We start from the raw sequence: 25,273 nt of genomic DNA on the forward strand, positions 1-25,273 counted from the left end.
ACAAAACCTCAGGTTCATCTTTGACTTTCTATCATATCTCACATATCCACTTAATTTCAAGTTCAGTCATTTCAACTTATCAAGTTCATTCTCATCCTTCCACATTCTGCCCACTGCTGCCACCTTGGTTCAGGTCTCATGCATGGATATTATTATAAAAGGTTCTTGACTGATAACCCAAGTTCCCTTTTTTCCTCTGTATACTTTATCATCTAATTTTCCCAAAGCAATCTCTGGTCATATTATTTAGTTTTATTCAAAAGGCTCCTGTGGCATCTAATGTCTATGCTACAAAATAAAGCCCTCTTGATCTTAACCTACCTCTGCTGACAACTTTATTCATGTACCCCAAGAGCCTTTTAAACTGTAGCACCCATCATTCACTCTAAAAGTTCCGTGTTTTCCTACCTCTGTGCCTTTGCTCACTCTGTTCCCTAAACCTGGAAAGCTCTGACCCATCTTTCACCATATTCAAAACTTACCTTGGGTCAAATACCACTTCTTCCAGGAGGAAGCCTTCATTGATTCACCCAAATGGAAACACTATCCCTCTTCTGTTCTGCTATAGCACTTTTCTTGGCACTCTAATCATTGTTTTAAATTAGAGTATAACTTACATTAAAATGCATAAATGTTAAAATTGATACATTTTACATACATTATCACCCTTATAATCCTCCACTAGATTAAGATATAGACCATTCCCATGATCCCAGAAGGTTTCCTTGTGCCTCTTCCAGTCAAAACCCCTTTCTAAGAGTAATCTCTATTCTGATTCACCAAAGATTAGTGTTGTCTGTTTTTGTACTTCATTTAAATGGAGCTACATGGTATACACTCTTACCTCTGGCTTCTTTCACCCTGTATCATATCTCTGAGATTCACCTAGGTCATGCATATCAACTGTATATTCTTTTTAAATTACAGAGTAGTAATTTTTAAAGTCCATTGTATAACTATACCACAATTCACTACAGATGAACAATTTTTAGTGTTTGGGCTATTACAAATAAGACTCAGTGGACATTTTTGTACATATTTTTTTGGGCATCAGCACTCATTCATTTCTACCCTCAGGAATAGAATTATTGGGTCACAGGTATTTGTATGTTTAGTTTAGGAAGTACTACCAGACATTTCTCCAAAGTGTTTATACCAATGTACATCCTATGAACAAATATAAGGGAATTCCAGTTGATCCACATTCTTGCCAATATTTATAATTGTCAGAAATTTTTTTCCCTACCTGGTGGCTGTGCTCTCATTTCTACATTGAATTATAACCACAAACAACAACATTACATAGTGCTTAACAGTTTGCAAACTTTTTAAATGTATAATATCTCAATGCATATTTTCTATAGCCCTATAAAGTAAGCAGAGAGAGTCCCATTATTATTCCTATTTTATAGATGAGGGAACAAAAGCTCAGAGAGGTTAATCAACTTGCCCAACGTCATGAATCTAGTATGTAGTTGAGACACCAATTCCTGTACATACACCACACTACACAGCTTATAGTTATGTGAGTACATGTTTTATCTCTGCTAGTTTACTAACAACTCTTTGAGGTTGGTACTTATTTTTAATTTATCACTATTTAATGAGTGAATGAACTGAAATATATTAATAAAAGTGAAATTTCTCCATACATAAAAACTTTACAATAATTAGTTATAATAACATAATGAATGAGAGGCAACATCATTTGTTATATGAATCACAAAAGATGGTATTTCACATCCACAAATATCCAGATAGTCCCATTTAATGACTTTCTTTGAATAGTGAAGGATTTAAAAAAATTATACTCCTCTTCTTGGAGGTTTATTTTAAACTCAATTATTTTAACTACTACTAAGCAATCTCAAATGTATCAAAAATATTTGCATTCTTAAATCAACCAGATTTTGCGTTTTATATTTTGCACATAGAACATCATGGCTCTCATCTTTATACATATTGTTTTCTGAGTTGTTTTTCTCATGTAAAACCTAACAATATACCAAGTAGTAAAGAAAATAAAAGAAATATTAATGCAACTGTATGTACACAGAAGTCTTATATTTAACAGCTTTGGGTAGCTTATTAAAAGATTTTTTGATATTTTTTATCATTGTCTCAGGATAGTTTGACATCATTCAGCAGATTGTTATGAGTTGTCAATAAATCAGAAGCTATCTAGCTCATCGAGCATGTGTTTCAGAAGATACATGGAGAATTACAGAATAATCCGATTACTTTTTATGCTATATCAGAAACTACAAATAGCACATTTAGGAAATCTAAATTCATGGATAGCCAGATCTTGGTGTGCCCTATAAATTACCACTTTTGTTCCAGAAGAATGTTACTATGTGTCATGCCCATTCCCAAGGTGAAAGCTACCATAGCCACCTCAAAGTATCTACTTTATTAGTCTATGTGTGTTAATCTTTTCCAACGTGTTCATATCATTTCTAGGGTCTATAGAACATTTAACAACTAGAACCTCTTACTTTTGGCCTATGGAAAACTCATAAAAAGTTTTAAAATACAGTTTTTGAGGCAGAAATTGTAAATGCAAATCATAGATAACAAAAAACTCATAAAACATATTTGACCTTCTTTATCAGATATTTCATGTCAAAACTGACTTTTTGTCTGAATACTTATCTGAGACCAAAGAATATCTTCTGCCTCAATTATTTAGCTCATTTGGGATGCAAACCCAGCTGAATGTACACTAGGCACATCCCAAGGTGACCATGCATTTCATCTGTAGTATATTAAGGTATTTATAACTCAAGCCTGCTATAAGAGCCAATAAATTCATAGCTTGCTAAAAGTATCTGAGAACTTCTCATAATATACAGAGGATGATCAGATATAAAAAAAATATGTGTTTAATATAAGTTTCTGTCAAAGCCAACTTGATTTCTAGAACAACAACAACAAAAAAGCCATGCAAGTAAATCCTCTGGATATAATCATTCAAAAGTTTCCTCGAGGAAAAACATATTATAAATGTTTAGCTATAGTCATTTACTTTTTAGACTTGTTTCCCCTTCAATTTTATCAAAAAATTTAAAAATTCACTTTTCAAGTTCAGACATGACTGTTGAAAATATATCCTGTCCCCAGTAGCAAATGAACGTACCTTTCATGCATGTAGTCAACTCCCAGCAGCAGCTGGATAAACCATTCTATTATTTGATTTTCTGGAAAGATTTTTCCAGCTTCTTTGTATTCCTGAATTTTACAGTCCAGATCTCGGCCCTAAAACAAAATAACATCTTTCATATTTTTTTCAGTTAAGACTTTAAAATCAAGCTATCTTAATAACAGTTAATACATAGTAATCACTGTATATCAGAAGAAAATGAAGACACACTGACATTCTCTTCTCAACTAGGCCTTAACCTTGACCTCTAAAGACTTGAACAAACACTAATATAGTTTCTAATAACTCAAGGCCACATCCCTAAGATGACCCTAGCCCCCTTAAAGTGCCTGCCTAAGAAAACTCAGGACTGTCAAAAGAATGTGCCCCTGAAGAGAGGGCTCCTGTCTCCCAGCCTCTAGGGAAGGGTAGGAGTCTAATTTTGATAAGCACCAGTTAGAGAACCCTCATGGGTTTCACATGGACTAACTCCTACTTCTTGATTTTTGTCATTTTTAACTTCCCTGACTCTGCTCAGGCCCTGCTATTCCCTCTCCCTACTCCCTCATTCTCCCTGAACACCCAGGCACCTCTGCACAAATCAGAATGGAGCTCAGCTCTTTCCCCTAATGTCAGTAGTTACACAATAAAATTTGTTTCATAGCTTTAACTCATGTTCAGCTATTTTTATCTTTGACATCACTCAAGAACAATACCCTTATAAAGGAGAAAAGTGATCATGCACACCTCCAACCTAAATTATTTTTATTATATTACCTAAATATTTACCCACATAAAACTAGGAATAACTTTCCTCCCACTTAGAGTGTTAGATAATTATAAAAACCTAACATGTATATAAGTTAAAATGTAAACCAATAAAATTCAAATCAGTGATATTAATTTAATATAAAGTGATATTTGGTGAAACTAAATTTGTGTTTACATTGCACATATGGTACTACCTGCTCTGCTATAGTATAGATTCTTTTGAGTTTGGCGTGCCCAGGCTACCAAGGATCTTGGGATAACTGAATTCTCCTTTTCTCTGTTTCTCAGAAATACAGCACTATTTATCTATGAGAGATTCCAAGTATATCATGTAAACATTTAGTCAGTCTCTGTCCTACCCCTCACTGGCGATAAGTAAAATAATAATATATATTATTAAGGCCAAAAACTAACCATGATCATAAATGACAAACATCTAAAATTGCCTGGCAGTGCCTGATATAATACCCTTTCTGACTTAGTTCAATTATCACAGAAAGGAAAATACTAAATGTTAAAATTCTCTTAGAGAATCCTTATAACCTGATCCCCCTTACTGTAAAACACTGAAAAATTAGAGACAATTTGAGAAGTGTTCCTCTGAAGAAAAGGATGGGTTAAATCTTTGAGGGATGCAAAACACAGGCCCCATAGAGAGTAGAAGAGGTATTTGCCAGGTTCACAGGGAGCATAAGTGGAAAACATGAAGCTATTCACAGGCTATTCATGACAGAGTTGTCATTAGATGCAAAGGAAAAGAATTTATAGGCAATGAGACAATCCATGAGAAATTACTTCTGATCAAACAACATGAGGTCAACTGACTAACTCACTTGTAATGCATTTTTTATTTCCTTTCAGTGCAATGTACCAATATTTGCTTAGCATTTTCTCCCCTTCCACTCAGGGCCATAACAAGTCAGAAGTATAGCAAACATTCACTTGCAGCCTAGCTCAAGCACACTTTCCTGCTAGATTTTCTGGGCTCGAGGAGATCAAAGCTTGCTGGACTTCAAAAATATAGTGAATTGAATATTTGACTCCTTGTCAAAAAGACCATTGTTTCCATCTCACTCTCTTAACTTGACTTTATATCACTTTCTTTTTAATCCTACAGTTTATTGGAATTCTGCTGGACTCGCATGATGTTTCTATTCTCTCATAATGTTTCCCTCAATATAAGATGCAAAAAACATTTTTTGACAATAGATCATTCATTATAACATGTAGTAGACGTGAAAGGACTTCAAATGAAAGGTGAGCTGTAAATATATAATTGACCCTTGAACAACACAGGTTTGAAGTGTGCAGGTCCATTTATAACCAGATATTTTTCAACCAAACACAGATTGAAAATACAGTATTCATGAGACTGAAAACCCATGTACGTGGAGGACTGACTTTGTCTATATATATGAGAATTCTGCAGGGCCGACTGTGGAACTTGAGTATGAGTTGATTTGGGTACATACAAAGGGTCCTGGAACCAATCCCCCACGTATAACAAGGAATGACTGTATATATTTTTCTACTCTCGGTTTTCATTTCCATCCAGCAGGACTCTAGCGAAGCTTTCTCTCATACAAAAAAAAAAAGAAGTTAAAATAAGATCATCTTTCAATATCTCCTTTAGTTTCTTTGATATGATAAAATATATCTAGTCCCTCAAAGATCATTATCATGCATGCCTTCCTAAATGACTTCAGATAAGGAGGAAAAAAAGAGAAAGAGAGAGAGAGACAGAGAGAGATGGAGGGAGGAAAGAAGGAAAAGAAAAAGAAAACTTTGCCTTAAAGAAATATTAATGAAGCTATCTGCTAGCTTCTTATATCAACCCAATGTTTATTACTTTAGAAAGACCATACCTAAGTACAATTGTCTCTATGAATATGGCCTTTGTATAGGTAATTGTGTGCTTCAATTGTTCAGTTCAATGAACTTAAATTTGGCCTGAGGGTGCCTCCTTACCTTGAGTTCCTACATAGCAAACTGCAACCTAGCTTAGCATATAAACAAACCAAAACCTAATCAGAGTATAACAAACAGCTGAGTTTCAAGCAATCACAGGCAGCCTAATCATCACACCATGCCCAAATAAGGAAGATGCCTACTTGTAGCCAATCAGGTGATTCCTCTATTCTGCTTGTACCTGGCCTACAAAGGTTAGCTGCTCTTGCTGCTGGGCAGAGTACTCTGAACATCCTCTGGTTCTGAGTCCTGCTTGATTATGAATCATTTTTGGGCTCAAATAAACTCTGCTAAATTTAATTTGTGTAAAGCTTTTCTTTTAGCAGTTTGGCATCAGAGTGGGGTCCAAAGGAGACTTTCAGTGACCTCTAGGAGCACCAAGTGACCACACAAAGGTACCTGCCAGATTGTGCACCCTGATCTCTCGCAGCAACTGGAGGTATTGAGCGAGTTCCCTCTTGGATTCAAGTTCCACAAATCTGTGTTTTGAGCTCTCTGACTTTATTTGAGCAATTTTACTTGATGAGGTACAGGATCGGATTGGATCTGATAATTGAATTGGATCCAGTTAGAGGCCCCAGGTAGCTACCTTTTCAAAGTGGGTTCCTCTGAATCTAGGGAATCTGGGACTCCAGTAGTCTAGGACTCTACTTTTTGGGATACTGGCTAAATTTATGTATAAAGATTCTGGGACCCTAACATATATATATTTTTAAAACCTTATTAAGGACAACTCAGAATTACAGTGACCACAGTGGGGAAGTTTTAACCTAGATAAAATTATTCGCTGGTAAGGCATATTAAAAAAGGAAGGATCCAAGGTGCCACAAAAGCAATGGATGTATTCTTTAATACACAGAGGTATCAAAAAGATTAAATGGCCGGGCGTGGTGGCTCACGCCTGTAATCCTAGCACTTTGGGAGGCCAAGGCGGGCGGATTGCTCAAGGTCAGGAGTTCGAAACCAGCCTGAGCGAGACCCCGTCTCTACCAAAAATAGAAATAAATTAATTGACCAACTAAAAATATATATACAAAAAATTAGCCGGGCATGGTGGCACATGCCTGTAGTCCCAGCTACTCGGGAGGCTGAGGCAGTAGGATCGCTGAGCCCCAGAGATTGAGGTTGCTGTGAGCCAGGCTGACGCCATGGCACTCACTCTAGCCTGGGCAACAAAGTGAGACTCTGTCTCAAAAAAAAAAAATAAATAAATAAGATTAAATGAATCAAAGATTGCCTCATTAAAAGATTCCTTAGAGAAGGCAAATGAAAAAACCTTAAAAGTCTTTTCTACAAATATTAGTCAACTCAAAAGCTTTAGCCATCTGGATGGGTAATCTTGTTCCATTAGCCAGAAAAACAATTTGCTTCTAAATACTCATTAATAAATTAATAAGGTTTGTATTATCGCACCCAGCATGTGGCTAAAATTTTTTAATGAAACCTATAAAATCCGTTTTTGTGTATGTTTATGTCAGCATGTATGTTATATACGTGTGATATTTTTCTACTCTTTACGGTATTGCCAAAATTAAATTGTGAAAGAGATCTATTTAAAGAAAAATAAGAGTGCTTATATAAAGTATTCCTTAAACTCTTAGAAACTAACCTAAAATGTTTTCCAAGTACACATAATCTAGAATAATCTTTGATAAATAAAAGGTAGCAAAAATGTGTTGGTTTGATTAAAGCAGGTATGTCTTCAGAATTGTCAGCATTAAGTATAATACAGATGTACTTTTCTTACCAAGGTTTATTTAGTAAAATAAGTTCATGTTATCTCTACATTACAAAACTTGTCAGCAAGAAAAATAAGGTGATGGCTGGCTGTTTAATGTCTTATCTTCACAAGCATTCTAAGCATAATTGTTAAAAACAAGACTTAAATAAGATAAAATATCCATGGAAAGAATGTCCTTCCTATACCAGAAGGTTTTATTTAACATTCTTATCACAAAGGATGAAAAGTTGAGGCTGAGGGAAATCTGTACAAACAACAATTTAATTCTCAGGCCTAGCCCAAGCCAAAACCAAACAAAACAAACCCTAAGAGAACACAGATAAAATTTTGCCTCTTCTATAGTCTCTTTTTTCTTTTTAAGCTTCATATCAGCAATATCATTTCTTTTTGTATTTAATTTTTTTTTACTTCAGGAAATTATGGGAGTACAAACATTTTGGTCTACAGTTTCTTATTACAGAGGATTAAAGATTTTTGGAACTGTTAGTAAACATTCTGCGCCACACTGAAAAATTGTATTATGAAAACGTACATGTCCTAGAAATTATGATGCATAGATTTTTCGATCTACTGATTGCTGGTGTGACATCACAATAGCTTGCTTCCTAGTATGCACTGGAAATTAAGGTCACTAATAGTTAAGAATTCTAATTAATATATGTAACTAAAATTAATAGAAATAATAAGAAAAACAACTCTGTATGCATGTATACAAAGAGAGTAAGATGTGCTTTTGGTAAGAAAAGCTATACGTTATGAGGATATGTTTTTGTTTGTTATAAGAAAAAGAGAATAGTTTTTGTTCTAAAGTAGAATGTTCCAAAATGAGAAAGAGGAGAAGTATAGGACAAAAACTGAATGGATATAAGACAGTTTAAGAAAGTTTGTAGAAGAGGAATCTTGGAAAAGGAATTTTATATGTGATCAAACTGCCTAAGATCAGAAAAGAATTATTTATAAGTTTTTCTAAAAATTAAGCATCAATATCAAAAATACACTGACAGAAAATTAGAATTTGTCTCTCTGCTAAAACAAGTTTTTCTTGGAGTATTGATCCTCTTCTAACTTGTAATAGGAAACTGTGAGAAGTATAGTTTTTCTTTATTTTTTGGGTAATTGGCCTAGGAAACAAAGATTCTGTATTTTATTAAGATAATTTTCTGTTGTCAATAATTTATTAAGTTTTTGATCACCTAAGAAAACAGAGTCCTCTCTATTTAAAAAGCAAGGTTTCTTTACAACTATGTAACTTTCTTTGAAGTCTTTTAATTATGACTCTGAATAAATGAATGACTATTGTTCACAGTGACCTGTGATCCCATTTTAATCAAGTATTTTAAACCTTTTGATATTTTTTGAAAACTTTCCAAAATCAAATACTAAATTAAGACCTTTTGACCTCAAACTAACGTGGGAAGTTTCAATATGGACCTCTGGAATATCTCAAAGGAATTTTTTTCCTTTCTTCTTATAAAAAGAGAATTGTTAAACTAATTAGGCTTATTTGATGTATTAATTTGCATGGGAAGTACTGTCAAATAATAAGTGATGCTAAACCTTCTTAAAGTTATATTGTATGGGTATGTTATTAATGTGTTCCAGAAATTGTATGAAATCTGATAATCTTGGTAGAAGACTATCTATCAGTCACAATTCCAGTTATTATCTTAAAATATATGTGCAGAAATAACAAAGTTTCCTTGTTAATTGCATTATAGTGAACATTCCTCAGATATTTACGACCATTGTAAGTCTTGTTAATTTCTTTTACTCTGGGACTTCCCTGAAAGCTATTACAAACAACTATTATATAATAAACAAATGTTTCATCTTTGAGGAGATGGAAAAAACTCTGACAAGTACAGGTTTCTGATAACTTTAAGATCATATAATTAGACTGGATAAGAATTCCAAGAATTCTAATAAATAAGCTTATTGGTTCATAAAACTGCTAAGACAACATCAAGCAAAACAAGAATTCATTGAATACCAAGGAAATGCTTCCGCAGGTTTTCATGCTAAGTCAGCCAGTACTGAAATTGTTAAGATATGCAATTTGAATGAACTCCATAAGATGGATCTAAGTCAAATAACCTATAATAATCTATTTAATAAACCATGCTATGCATCTGAATTGGAGAAACAAAACTGGTATTTAAAACGATATAAATTCAGTATTAAGTGTGGACTCATGGAGGGCCTAGACAGTCATCTGATCCTTCATGCTTCCATAAAGCTTCCATTATTAAAAGGTCTGGACTCCTTAACTCATCATAGATAAAGTAATCCAAATTGTGAAAAAATAATGAGGTGACTTCTAAAATTGCTAAAATGGTTTATAACCAATGTCTGGTCTGTCAAACCCATAATTTTGATAAGACAATAAAAACCTCAGATGGTTCATTTTCTAGCACCTGCTGGGTCATTTGAATACTTACAGATGGATTTCATTCAGTTGCTGCCTTCAATAAATGTTTTCTGGTTATATAGAGGCTTTCCCATCATGCAGGAAGGCTGATGTTATAACAGTAGCTAAAAGGTTATTAGAAAATGTGTTTTCTTCATGAGAAATTCCTGAAGAAAATTCTCCTGGTAGAGGTACTCATTCCAATGTATAAGTTATAATGTATTACAAACACAATAGCATTAGGCAAAGCTAACTGAATCAACTGTATTGTATTGCCTTGGTCAAAGGTATAACTGATTGATGGCAATCATCTACTTCCATTGGAAAACATTGATTCCTAATGCAATAGTTACTGGAAGGCTATGTCCCTAGTAATAGAACTTCATGAATCTGACACTCTTATAAACTCTGACATGACTCAGTATTGCAAGGTTTTAATGCATTAAGCCAAAGCATATTTTCAACAGGTAAAAGAAGCACTGTGTAACCCACCAACTGATGACAACTAGATCTTTCACAATCTAGAACCTGGAAATTGAGTTTTTTGGAAAAAATACCAGAGAAAGACTGCCCTTGAGCCCCACTCAAAGGGACCATATACCAAGTTCTTCTCACCACGCACACTGCAGCAACACTGCAGGGCGTTGAGTCTTGGATCCGTATATTTCAACTCAAGAGGGCCCCTCTAGGACCCTGGAATTGTAAGCTGATTTCCCCCAGAATCAGAAGGCATTCTAGATGTGAACAGCTTTCCCAAGATCATGAGTCAAGACTTCTCTCCCCTGTCACCATGAAACCTACATCCCCTTTCCTATTTTTCTTGTGTTCCTTTTCTGCTTAAACACGGCAAGATATTGTGATAATTAAGATTTCATACTCAATAGCTTCTGCAGGGAACTTGACTGAATTTTGTGTATGTCACATTAAATCTAAAGCCCTACGTGATCTTAGAGATCTTGTAGTTCACCCTGTAAAAAATGTCAGTGATATTTCAAGTGTGATTATTTGTTCAAATTGCACATCTGGTCCTTTCTATAGGGTTAGATCTTTAGATTTACATATTCAGATTCCTTGTTTAAGTCTATCAGTAGGAAAACCCTACGGTGAGGATTTCATAAATTATGCCCCAAACTGGGTAAGAAAACCAAAAGAAAAAAAATAATTCGATAGATTGTAGACAAATTAATAAACCTAACCCCTTAATGGTCCATATCGTCCAACCATACAATGATTCAATAATGAAGCCTTGAATAAATATTACCAGTGCTTTCCTAGGTGACTTCTAATTCCACTACTCCTAGTTCCATTACACAAGGAAATATCTGTTGTGTCCCTCCAGGACATATTTTTATCTGTGAAGGATTTAACAATCAACCATATGTGTAGGCAACTCCATGTCTCAATAAGTGGAAATAAGGGGCCAATGTGGATTAGAGATTCTAATGGTACCACTGTCACTCCATAACCAAGTGGAAACTAGACAGTTGGTCTAAACCTCTTGATTTAAATTTTCCAGCAGGCTTAAATTCCTCTAAATGGATATCTTTTGTAGAATGCTCCTTCCCTGGCTTGGAACAAATATAAATGAGGATATGACTTGAAATCTGTTTCAAACATTAGCTAGTATAGCTGACTCTACTGCAAAGGCTATAGTTGTACAGCAAACTTCTTTAAATTTTCTTGCTAATATTGTTTTAGATAATAGGATTGCTTTGTACTACCTGTTGGCTGAACAGGGGAAAGTTCTTGAGACAGTTAACACTTCTTGCTGCACTTTGATAAATATGTCTGATATGGTAGAAATTCAATTGTAAGAAATCAACAAACAAGCTACTTGATTAAAACAAGTAGGTTCCTCTTCGAACTCATTTTTTTAATCTGATTTTAATTCGTTTGATTCATGGGGGCTCCTATTAAGGAATACACTTCAGTCCCTTAATATTATCCTCCTGATAGTCATTATAATAGTCTCCCTGGTAGACTGTATTCTCTCTAGAGTCTGAAATATTTGTAGTCAGCCATCTGTTGTACATCAAATGGTCTCACTACTATTATAATAACAAAAACACAAAGAATATAAAGAAGCATTCAACTGACCTGATGTGAATTCCATCGTGAGAACAAATAATTCCACTATGATGCTAACAAAGAGTGGCATCAATGCCCAAAGTTTTGGTCAGTCTCTTAAAATCGAGATGCTGGCCAGAAGCAGGGAATTGTTAAATTAATTTAAATTTGGTCTGAGGCTGCCTCCATATCTTGAGTTCTATGTAACAAATTGTAGCCTAACTTACAGAGTATAACAAACAGCAGAGTTTCAATCACTGATAGACAGACAAATCATTACACCAATGCCCAAATAAGATAGATGCCTAGCTGTAGCCAATCAGATGATTTCTCTATTTTGCTTCTGTGTCCAGCCCATAAAAGTTCACTGCTCATGTAGCTGGACAGAACTTTCTGAATGTTCTCTGGTTCTGAGTTTTGCCCAATTCATGAATCATTTTTGCCTCAAATAAACTCAGCTAAATGTAATTTGCCTAAAGTTTTCCTTTTAACAGTTATTTGTGTATTCAACAGAAATTTGTGCATTAAAATAGCATTCCTTTCAGGAATTTATCCCCAAACTGCAATACCATTTTTCATTTCCTATTGTCATTTTTAAACTGTTAGTTAAAGAAATATGAAATTCTATACATTTTATATCAACTGCGGTATTGTTTTCTTTATGAGTGAGCAAAATTATATTTTCTGTGAGTTATGTTGCCATAGGGAAGCACACTGTCTGGGTGACATTTATTGTTGGTCTGACAATCACCTTCTTACGCTGTCTTTGAGTAGAAGTTGTGTGTCTGCTTCCTGCGCTGATATTAAGTGCATGATTTCCACTAACTAAATAAATATAGAGACTATTGAAGGCGAAAAAAGATTGAGACCTTTAATAGTAGGCCTCAAGTGAAATGTCAAAAGGAAATATACAAACTTCCCTTTGCCCTCTGGGTAGAACTTTTAGAAGAAATGTATCTGTTATTAGTATTAAGCAAGGGATGTGTTCAATCAACAGGAAGATGGAGCACTAAAAAATTAAATTAATCCAAGAACTGGGTCTTGTGCTCCTAAAGTTACTCTTCCTATGATTTTCATTTTGCATGTTTATGTCCAAGAAAAACTATTTGTTTTGCATTTATAGTGTTTTTTAATAAACACTCTGTAGATAATTTTCTGAGGATTTAATCAAGGTAGACAAGTCAGTCACAGATTAAGACAAAACAAATTATGTTTTGATATAACAAAGAGAGTTTTTTGTGAAGTAGTCTGATTTTAACTCAGCAATATGAAAAGCATTTATTACTTTCTTTCTCTAAGCTATCTTCAAAGTAAAATTCAAATGTTTTTAATGAAATGTCACACCTTAAATTAAGAAGTTCTTATTATAATATCTGTAAGTGCATTGTTTCTTTAACTTTGTCTTTGAGAAATATTTAGTGGTGACTTTTATTGCTAAAACAACTTTAATGAAAAGAGTATTGACTTTAACCAATATTAATGTTGCCCCAAGTCTATACTGCTGACAGAAAGAAAAATGCTTTCCTTCACTAAGATCACTCAAAAGTTGTAATGAAAGAATTGATGTTAACTTCTTCTAAGGCTTTTCAAATCTGTAGTCCAAATTGTACTATTTGATAGATTAATGGTATCTCCTCTATCCCTCATCCCAGTTAGCCAACAATAGATTGACTTTGAAATGCCAAGACCTTAAATAAATGAAGAACAACTCAAATATAGTGCTCTAAATTCCATCTTTGATTGTCATTATAAAGTTTTAAATCCTAAAACGATTTGATAAAAAATTAATCCTTTTATTAAAGTTGGCAATAGAAGTACTTAAAACCAGTTTAAAAGACCAAAGGAGAGCATTCTCAGAAGCCTGAATACAATGAAACTACAATGTTAAAAGCATATCCAAAGGACAAAATAATCTCGGGATTTTAAGGTTGGAAGGAGCTTAAAAAATTATTCTGCCCTACTTCATTTTAAAATGAAAAAGCTGTCCTTATTAATTCACTGGGTTTACATCTTAAAATGCTGTTCCCTCACATACGCACATCTGTATTATATAAGCATCCTTCCAGTGGACCTCAAATTTTAGTGTACTTCAGAAATCACCTAAGTTGCTTGTTTAAAATGCATATTCCTAGACCATATCAACAGAAGCTCTGATTCAGTAAATCCAGATCAGGCCCAGGAATCTGTATTTTTAACAAGCATCTTACAGTGATTCCAGGACTGATGGTCCATAGACCATACTTTGAGAAACAGTGCTAGACAATAACATAAATGAGCCATATATTTAATATTTAGCCCATAAATGGAAATATTTTGTCCAATGCAATTCTAAAGGCAAAAGATGTACTTAGGAAAGGCAAGGTTTAGTAAGGGTCATTTTATAATGGCATGTTTTTAAAAGCCTGAGACATTACTTAGGAGAATATAAAAAAAAAAAAAAAAAACAGGTAAAGGCAGTAGGTGAGGAGATCCTCTGTCATTATATTAAAGAAACTGAAGACATTTCCCTAGAATTTTGGAAGTTCACACTATGGATTGCATAAAGAGTAGGGCAAGTGTCAAGCCATATTATGCTCTTAAAAGCAAAATTTAAAAATCCAGTTTCTAAATAGTTACTAACGAATGCCATGTAATATCATGACATTCATGTCCAACAATATAAATGAACATCATTTGGTTCAGTTACTATTTTTTTCCAAATTATTTTAGAGTTAGTGTTCCTTCTGCTGAGGTAAATGTATGTGAATAAGAATGAAATGGCAGAACTCACTATCTTAAGAGAAAGTGATATGAAATAATGCTTTCATCTATAAAGTACTGGGTTGTTTTTTAAAATAAACTTGAATTATTTTGATGCTATTTTTGAACATTTATATTGATATAAGTTTACATGTCTGCTAAAGCCATACTACAAATGTTATAAATTCTACTGGGTTTATGAATTGCTTTCTATTCATGCATTAGAGCATTTCTTTTAAATGAAACTAGTTTTGCTTTTCAATAATTACATTTAACCATTTTAAGTAAAAATCAGCAGCCTTATTTTTTAACTCTTTTTGTTTAAAAGGTCGAAATATTTTGTAGTTTAAACAAAGAAAGTAAATAGTACAAACCAAATAATTTTACTTTTGATACTTACGAAAATCATGAACAGATCGGTTTAGGTGTACAAAAATATGAGACACGTTATTTACAGCCTTCCCAAACTAACAAAGTCTAGACTCTTAGAATTGGTACAAGGCAGATTCAAGGAGGCCTATCTACTCCTGGATAGACCTTCCCAGGAAAACCAGAGGGCCCTGATAGGACCCACCTCTCTGAAGAGGACTTCCATTTTGGAAGATAACAACACTTAGTTCCCCCAATCAGCAGAAATCCCAGCAATGCCAATAGCTGAGGACAGTCCTAATGTGTGGACAACTCCAATGTGTGGACACCTGATGTGAACTCACACCAGGAAGGATGGTCATCAATGTCACAACAGTCACACTCCAAGAGTGTTCCTCATCCACAAATAACAAATTTGGGGTGGGGAGGTGGTGGCCTCAAACAGAGCTGCATCACTATGAGCAGTGGCTTTGAAAAATGGAAAATGGTTTGTCTCTAATACTAGACCCAACACACCCAGTAGAAGTTCAACAAGGACCCTTTGAGAGCTAACAAGCCTCTCAAATTTCCTTTTTTACAGTACAAACAGATCCTTGGAAAGTATTTGCTTCAAAGTTACTATCAGACCCATGTTAGAATCTGCATGTTTCCTTCTTTTGGCATGAATCTTCATACTGAAGCCTACATGCCAAAAATTCAAGAGATAAATATTAGCTTGTCCTCTAGGAAATAGCTGGGGGGTGGGGAGAGTAGCAATGAAATAATGAATCATTATATTAATAATAACTTCCCTTATCAAGGGCCTTCTAGGAGCAAAGCTCTGATAGTCACTTTTTCAATGTTTATCATTTCAAATCTCTATAAAAACCTAATAAAATCGGTTTTGTTACATTCTCTTAAGACAATAAAAAGAGTCAGAGAAATAAGTTGCTCAAGAAAATGGATCAAGATTTGAACAGATGTGATGCCAAAGTCCACATACTTTTCATTATTTCAAATTCTAACTAGTTTCCTATTGCGAGGAAATAATATCATTATTACATTAAAACTTGTATGTATGAACAAATTAATACATATGTGTTTCTGTGAGTATGTGTATGTGAAATAGAAATAAAGAAACATATCATAAGTGAGAATAAGCCAAGAAACAGAGCAGCCTTCCCAACACCCCTAGTCCTTGTCCTGCCTCACATGAAATTCAACATCATCTAGTCATATGATAGTCAGAAAATCATTCCACCTCTCTGGAGTCCTGTTTCTTCATCTGTAAAATAAAATTAATAAGCAAGAATTCACTTCTCAAAAATGGATGAGGCTATGTTAAACCCAAAGGAGCCCTAATAGCCAAAGTTGGAAAAATTTGAGCAATAAAATAAATAATGCCAGTACTGAGTAGTATCCTATGTAATTTTTAAAAATCCATGAATTCATACTGATATAAATAAATAATTGAATACATAGATAAATGGAGAAAAGGAAAGAGCTCTTCCTTACAGAGGAATCCCAATAAGTAAATGTAGAAAGAATGAGGGAAATACATAATCACAATTAGACAAATAACTGTACAGCAAAAGTTGCTGTAGGCAACTTCCACTGAAAGCTACTAAAATCAGTGGGTGAAGGTTTGAGAAGACATAGGTTATTAGCATAATCTCAAAGTATTTTACCCAAAATATTTACCAATTACAAAAGGAAAAATAGTAACTTTACGGTAGAGAAATCCAGAAGATGAAACCTTAACAAAGTGATCAAAGTTAACATCACCAGTAATAATATATTATACCAACATCTTGTCTCCCCTGATGAAACTGAGAAAGATACAATATCACTTCTGCAGTAGTCTTGCCCAGGATAGGTAACTTCGATCTAATCATGAGAAAACATTAGACAAATCCAAACCAAGAGACATTCTACAATAACTTGCCAGGACTCATCAAAAGTGTCAAGGTCATAAAAAAGAAGGCAGATAAGGGAAACTATCACAGATTAGAGGATACTAAGGAGTGACCCAGGAGACGACAACCCAATGCAGTATAGAATCCTGCATTGGATCGTAGAACAGACAAAAGAGATTAAGGGAAAACTGGTAAAATAGTAAATTCCTGATTTTGATATTGCACTATGGTTATATAAGTTAACATTAGGAAATGTGTTTAACTGCAAACACATTACAATTAAAGGTGAAGCATTAGATTCCTAAATCACATCCCATGCTTTTCTACCTGTTAGCCTTTTATTACATACTTCCCTTTAACTGAAATGTCCTTGTTCCTCTCCACCTAGCCAAATCTTACCATCACTTCAAGTTCAAATATAATGCTAGTCCCTCCATGGTTCCTGCTGTCAGAATCATTTCTTTCACCTGTTAAGTCCCACAGCACTTGAACCACATCCTTCCCATGACATTTTTGACATTCCTCCGTGTACTTTAGCCATTGATATAAACAACTCATTAATCCTACCAGACAAGTTCATTAAATATTATCATATGATCTCTGTTATCCCACACTCTGTAATTGTATCTGACACAGAGCTGGGGCTTGGTAATGGCTTTGGAAAGACCCTTGATTACTATTGCTTTTGTAAACTTCAAGCTCATAAGTAACTAATAAATAATCCAGAATGGCAATTTATTCATATGCAGCAAGAACTAGAACTGCCAAGGCAAAAGTGAGTTCATGTCAGTTTAGCCAACATATTTTTTCCTATTCCAAGAGGCATACATGGAATGCTGAATTGGGATCAGAAGGTTGCTTGGGTATAAGGAGAATGAGGTGGGTGATTTTCATGAATAATAGCAACAAGCCAAGTAGCTAGGTGGTTTGATCATAAAACTACACCTACCACCAGGGCCAGACTTCCCTGTTCTCAGGTCTGGGCCTTATCTCTGCTCAGTAGTCCACAAGCACTGCCAAATTTTTCCTTTATGATCCTATTTGTCTGTTTCCACACTAACCATTCCCCCATTTTTGCAGTTCTCAGCCCTGGCTGTACTTTAGAATCACCTGGGCAATTTTCAAAAATCCTGGTGCCTGGGCCATACCCCAGATCAATTAAATCCAACTTTCTAAAGGTGGACCTCAGGCCTACAGATTTCCAAAATCTCTCCAGGTGATTCTAATGTGCAGCCCAGGTTGAAAACCGGCATTATTAATATAGTAACATAATTTTTGTTTAGCTATGTTAATATCACTGAGCAGGAAACAGGCAAGTCCAACATTTCCTGCTTTTTACCCTGTTATATGTTCTCTCCACCAGCACCACCCACTCCTGAAGATATGTGATCTCACCTATTTTCTATTGTGCCTACTAATTTAATGCCCAGGTTTCTGGAGATGCCTTATCCTCACCCAAATGGAAGACCTTCAGGCAATATGTCACAGGTCTCTAGTACAGTAGTGCATTGTTAGTGTATCAGCAAAATAAGGTAGGGAAAAATACTTTTGACATATGTAACAGGTGGAAGGATCCAATAACTTATCTTTTACCATCAGTATTTGTCAGAAATGATGTGCGAGGCAGCTAGAAGAAAACAGTAAAGAATTCATAAAAAAATATATCCTGAGTGCTAACTAACTTCTTTGTGGTTCAGTACTTACGTCCATGATGTGATAGAAAAATGAATCAGAAAAAGATCAATCCCATATGTTGTGAGCCTGAGATGGTACAGAGAATGTATATTGTGCTGGGTGCCATGTGAAATAGAAATGCAATGAAAGTTTGGAGGGCTGGGATCAGGAGTGATTGCCAACCAGGAGATTATGGGAGCTTTTGTTTATGGAAAGGGAACCTTGTGTATTGGAACTTTTGATTGTGGAAAAGGAGGTGGCATTTAAGTGGGGCTGGGAGGCTGGGTAAGACTTGAAGATGTGAGGCTAGGAGGAAGGGCATTCTGGAAGGAAGAAAAGATGAAAAGGTGTGAAACCATGGAGATGAGCAGGGAACAGCAAGTAGTTCCACTTCCTCCCTGTGTGGAAGAAAATAGAATACACCAATATTTGAAATATTCTGCCATTTGGGTAGTTTGGGAACTATTCCCTATTCAATATTTAGTTAGTTCTTGACCAGAAATTGTGAGAGTTCAGTTGTTTGCTTTTTTACACTCATAATCTGATGTGATGTGCCCAAAGGGTTGAGTAGTAGATGTAAAGGCCTCACCAATGCATTTCTATATTTTGGTCTTGAAAGGCCCCCAATTAAATTACAGAAGAGGGACCTTGAATGTAAAAAGATCAGCCATTTCAATCAATGGTGATGGCATTTCCTATGAGGTGCAAGTTTGGCCACCTGCCATTTCCTATATTATTATTTACCTTAATAAAAAGAGGATAATGCCAGGTCTGTGCAAGTTAAGAGTAAATGTGGGTCTAAAGATGAGAAATATCTCTGTTAAGAAGGGAGTGATCTGTGCGTGTCATTCCTTGGGAGTCAGGGAAGTGGCAGTGACAGCTCAGCTGAGCCCTGCAGCTGTCTTCCTGCACTGCCTGTAGCCGTCTCCATGGCAACGCCCCCTCCCAAGAGAGCAGCTCAGCCCATGGAAACAAGCCATCATTTAAAAACTAACACAGAGGACCCCGGATTGGATCCTGCACAACAAATAACATTCTTATAGAAATGTCCTCACTAAGGACATAATTAGAACAGATGGGCTGAATTTGAATATAGATTGTGAATTTATTTGATAGGTGATTCTCAAACTTCCATGTGCATCAGACTCACCTGGCCAACTTCACAAAACACAAATTGCCAGACCCCATTCCCAGTATTTCTGATTCAGTATGGCTGGGATGGAAGCCAAGAATTTCTATTTCTAACAAGTTCCCAAGTGATGCTAATGCTCCTGGTTTCAGATCACATTTTGAGAACCACTGGATTACATACCAGCATTGTATCAGTGTTAATTTCCTGATTTTGAGCATAGTACTATGGTTATGTGAGAGAACATCCTTAGCCTTAGAAAATACTCACAGTGGTATTTAGGACAAAGGAGTATCATGTCTGCAACTTACTCTCAGATAGTTCAGGAAAAAGAGATAGAGATAGGGAGAGAGAGAGAGAGAGAGAAGATAGAAAAATAAATAGAACAATAATGCAAATATGGAAAAATAATAATTGGAGAATCTGGATGAAGGATATATGGGAGTTCACTATATTATTCTTGTAACTTTTCTGGTACTTTAAAATTACATTAAAATAAAAACATTTTTAATTAATGGAGGTAAAGAAAGTTATAGAAGCATATCCAAAATGGTAGCCACTAGCTACATGTGGTTATTTAAATTTAAATTAATTAAAATTAAATAAAGCTTAACATCTAGCTGCTCAATTGCACTAGCCATACTTCAAATGCTAAAGAGCCATGTGTGACTAGTAACTACTGTATTAGATAACACACATATAGACCATTTCCATCACACAGCAAGCTCTATTGGACAGTTACAGTTTATAATATTCTAAGACCTGGAAGAAATCTTTAAAAATTCAATATGCCAAAAGCAGCAATAGAGGTAGCAGTAATAGTTACAAGCAGTAGAAGGCAGTTGTTTCTAAAATAATAAAGTTTGACAGAAAGTGCTAATGATGAAAAATGATCAAATTATAGCAGGTGGATCATAGTGTAGCTACCTATGCAAATATCTGTAGTTTTGCATGGATTAGTGGCATATTTGCTGAGCAGCTGTTCAAAATCACTACTCTGCATGCATCATCACCTTACTGATTTTCTTAACAATTCATTGGGTGAAGAAGAAGTAGACTTCCAAGCAACCTGGTTCTTTTTTTCCCCCACTTTCCTCCAAGCAGAGCAGGGTCAAGACCTGGATTGGGAAATACTCAATAAGGCTGAGCTGGTGAGGGTGATCTGAGGGGAATGGCCAACACATGGACTATTTCAAACTTGTTCAGATATTTTAATTTGGCTATTGGCTTCATTTGGGGTGATACACCAGGTAATGTATAAAGCAGGCAAGGTTGGTTTTTGTTGCTATTTGTATTCCTTCTGAGCTTCTTTTCCTTCTCCTGTCTCTTCTGTCTCTCAAACACATGGCACCCTCAAGTTGTATCTGGCTGCCCAAAGTTTCTGACCCAAATAGGCCTGCTTTCTACTCTAAAGATCATCTTCCTTCTTCCCAGTATCATTTTTGGGAGACTCCAGCAACACCCAAATGATGAACTGACTAAATTCACCCTGCAGTGTGAATAGTACCAAATTCTCCCAAGGTGCATTTGGCTAACCTAGCCTACAGAATATTCTAGGAGATACTTTCTGAGCAAGGTCATCTTTGGATGATCCAATCCGTGTGCCTCCCTTTACCTAGCAATGACCCTTACTATAGCTAAACATTGTTAATTTCCCCTCTTGCACCTTTCGAAGCAGTTTCACACTTACTTAGGTCTCAGTAAAATACACAGCTATCACTTGGAGAAAACAGAGTGGTAAGGAAAATTGCAAATACCTGAAACCATAAATCACAATTTGATAAATATGAAGGATTTCTGTGCAGGAAATTAGCCACATTTCCATTTGCAAATTTCTAGTGGAAAAAATAAATCATAGAGCTAGAATCCAAAAATCAGGAGATGTATCTCTACTCTGTCCAGGCCTCTGTTGGGATATTTAAATGTCCATCTAAGCATTGGGCCATCGTAGGAGATGTGCCTGTCTGTACTCCACTAAAAAAATTGTTGAAGCATTCTTTGGTAGAAATTTCTCCTTAAAACATATTCATTATGACCAAGTTTGTTAAAGGAAGGAAAATCCTGCCTTTGAAACAAGTTTTCAATTACCTGGAGATAATCATTTTTAGCTGTAAGACATGACATCCCAGCTCTTTATAGTTCATTCAACTTCTGGTTTGATCATTGCACTTTTGAGAAGGCTTTTTACCATGCAACAGATTTTTATTAAGACTTCTAAGAGAGAAGATGAGACTCACCTCACAGTACTCTGTAATAATGCAGAAATTATCTTGCTCCACAAAGCTTGCATGGAACTTGACAATAGTTGGGTGGTCCAACTTGGAGAGTAGCTGGGCTTCCAAATTGGCCTGCACAGTCTCATTTGGATTTAGTTGTCCAACAGAGATTTCCTTCAGTACTTTTCTGCAGCCAAAAGAAAAAAAAAAAGTTTAAATACATTAGAGCTGCAAAGCACATTTAACAGATATGAGTAAGTGGTATAGGGCCACCTAATTAATGCCCAGACTGTGGCCTACTCAGTCAGAGGTCTGGTATTGACACTGTGTCTCCCAGTGGGCCCTGGGTCTGCATTCATATCCCAGTCAGTGACACAGCTTCCTCAAGGCCTCTGGCCTCCACATCTGTATGACCTACAGTTTTGCAGAGGGCAGACATGAAGCTAATCTTGAGCAACATTTCTGGGGTGGCCCTTCTTCTGTCCCTCTGGATGTTTCGGTTTTTCTTGATCTCTCATGGTGTCTACTTCTGTTTCTTTCTCTCTCGCTATGTGTTCTGGCACTTTTCCATATCTCTTTTCCCCTGTTTCTCTCTGCTTTTTTATTTTTCTCTATTCCTATCTTGGTGTCTATGTGTCTCCCTGTGTCTGTCTGTCTCTTTCTCTCTATATATAAAAATCTATTATATTTATATATAAAACCTGTCACTCTGTCTCTTCATATCTGTCTCATTATCTCTTTGCCTATTTCTTTCCTTTTCTGTCTCTGCCTCTCTGTGTGTTTATTTGTGTATTACTATGTATTTACACACATACTTCTCTCACTCTCTCAGCTCTAAAATTTTCCAAATCTATCAGTTTAAGATCAGTAGGACTAGTATCTATTTATTTTCTTTTTTAAACTATCCATGGCATATCATACTTTATTACTACCAGTATTTAAGAGAAAAAAAAAATAACTAAAAACATTGAAGAGGTATTTAGGATCTCTAGCATGTATAAATGGAAGAATGTATAAATGGACTCACTAAATCCCAAAATTTTAATTTTAAAATTGTAATAACTCAGTGAGGAGTGGCCAAAACATTATTTCTTCCCATCTAAAAAAAAAAAAAATAGTCTGATGAACAAACTAATTATAGTACTGCAGTGTAAACTAGATTGCTGGGGGAAAGTTCTTTAGAACTCCAATTATGCGTGCAGAGAGATTCTGCTGATTGTAAGTGAGCTTTGGCAGTTCATTAAGGCAAGTTCTGCAGGTCCTGTACTAGAAAAACATTTTGCAAAAACGTTCTTTTAGAGGTACTACTGATGCATACCAATAAAACGTGTATTTACAGTGGAAACTCTCTTAATCAAAAGCCCTTTAACCAACTAATAGATTAACCATCCTTCTCCAGTCCTTTCTGCCAGATGCTGACAGATGCCGTTGACACCGGGAACGCCCACAGCCAGTAGACTGTCTCTGGCACACATGTGAACGTCTGCCCTTTCAGTTGAGATGTACGCTTACCTGAGTTATTGTGTTTGTTCCCAAGCCTGTTTGTGCCAGCTGAGTTCATTACTGTATGTTTCTGAGTTAAATATAACATAAATGGATAAAGGGTGAGCATGAGAGTTATCTTTGCTAGGAAAACTAAGTCAAATGCTTATCAAAAAACTTGATAATGACAAGTTATAAAAAAAAAGCTGTTCAGTAACTGACAAGACAGTTATAGAAAACTGGTCAAAAATGTAAAATCTAGTATTCTGAATTTATTTATTTTTATTTTTTATTTATTTTTATTTTAGTATATTATGGGGGTACAAGTGTTAAGGTTACATATATTGCCCATGCCCCCTCCCCCCTTGAGTAAGAGCTTCAAACGTGTCCATCCCTCAAATGTTGCACATCTTACTCTTTGTGGTTGTATATACCCATCCGCTGCTCCCTCCTCCCTAGTATTCTGAATTTAGATTGCCAAATTCTTATTCCGTTTTACAGAAGACAAACCTGAACAACTTGATATATTATGGATGGTTTACACTAAAAAAGATGAAGGGGCCTCTAACCAGAGGGCATTAGATGTTGGCTGTACATCCAAAAATTGGAGAAAATGTATAATAGTATATTTTAAGTTGATAGAAATGTTTTAATTAATGTCATTTTATTTTAAAATAGTTTCTTTTATTTAACCAACTACCAGCTCCAATCACATTGGTTAGTAATATATTCTATAGAAAGACTGTTCAATCAAGAATTTGGTTACGAATGACCTAATGTTATAAGGAGGGGCAACTCAGACTGTTAGTATACCCAAAGAAGCTTGAAATGGCATATGAGGCTATGTTTTTCTGTCACTTCTAAAGATTACAAAGCAGCAGGCAAAGCTCAATGGCATCTTCAGAGAGCTTTTTCAGTAATTTACTGTGCCCCAGCTAGCATGCAGTTGTAAAAGTCACAGTGGTTAAGCATGACAATATAAAGCCCTACACAAACTTGCAATATTCTCTTGCTGTGAAGGAATAAATGCTATAAAAACCTTCAAGATACTTAATTTTTCCTTGCCAACATCAACTATTGTGCAGCAGAGCATGAGATTTTACATATAGCTACCTGAGCCCTGTCTGGCAGCCTGATGATAAAGCATAAAATCTCATTTGCCCACAGTTTAGCAGATGAAGGTAGGGCTATTAAGACAGGTGATATCTATTTTTATAATCATCTCTAGCTGATGCAGAGACATTATACCTTCCTTGCCTAAAATCATGTCACTAAACTGATAGAGGAAACTCTCATTGCATGTCACTTAATACGAGATCCATATCAGCCAAAGACAGCATGGAAACCTACCAAGTCAAGGACAGCTTGTCACTTGCTCAGTGACTCTCAGCCTGTCACCCACTCCTAAATAACATGACAGATATTTATTTTATCAGAGCCTCAACACGGGAGAAACTGTGACAGCAGCAAAAACAGGCATCCCTAGAGACTCACCTATTTGCAAACTTCCTATTCTCTTTCCCGAGTGGCATGTTTCTTTCTTCCTAGAATCATTAGTGAACTGACAAACTTTGGAAATTTGGGATAACTATGGCTAATTTCACTCACTTGAAATTGGCCCACGTTTTGTACAAATGGAGAAGATATTTTTGAGATATTAAGCAAGGGTTATT

The 25,273-nt window shown here is 35.4% G+C and overlaps 1 protein-coding gene across 3 annotated transcripts in view; it reads right to left on the reverse strand.

The window, feature by feature from the left end:
• NEK11 (NIMA related kinase 11) overlaps positions 1–25,273 on the reverse strand; it is a 250,945-nt gene that overhangs the window by 182,893 nt on the left and 42,779 nt on the right. For 2 of the 3 annotated variants that reach the window (XM_076005375.1, XM_076005377.1), the window contains exons 4-5: positions 22,140–22,305; positions 3,140–3,258 (exon numbers count right to left, since the gene is read on the reverse strand). In XM_076005375.1, the coding sequence (XP_075861490.1) occupies positions 3,140–3,258; positions 22,140–22,305 (285 nt within the window). Of the gene's footprint in view, positions 1–3,139; positions 3,259–5,385; positions 5,486–22,139; positions 22,306–25,273 lie in introns of those variants that run through there. The other variant, XM_012766914.3, reaches the window with a different exon arrangement.

The sequence above is a fragment of the Microcebus murinus genome, chromosome 1 (genome assembly GCF_040939455.1).
Source record: "Microcebus murinus isolate Inina chromosome 1, M.murinus_Inina_mat1.0, whole genome shotgun sequence".
Lineage (NCBI taxonomy): Eukaryota > Metazoa > Chordata > Mammalia > Primates > Cheirogaleidae > Microcebus > Microcebus murinus.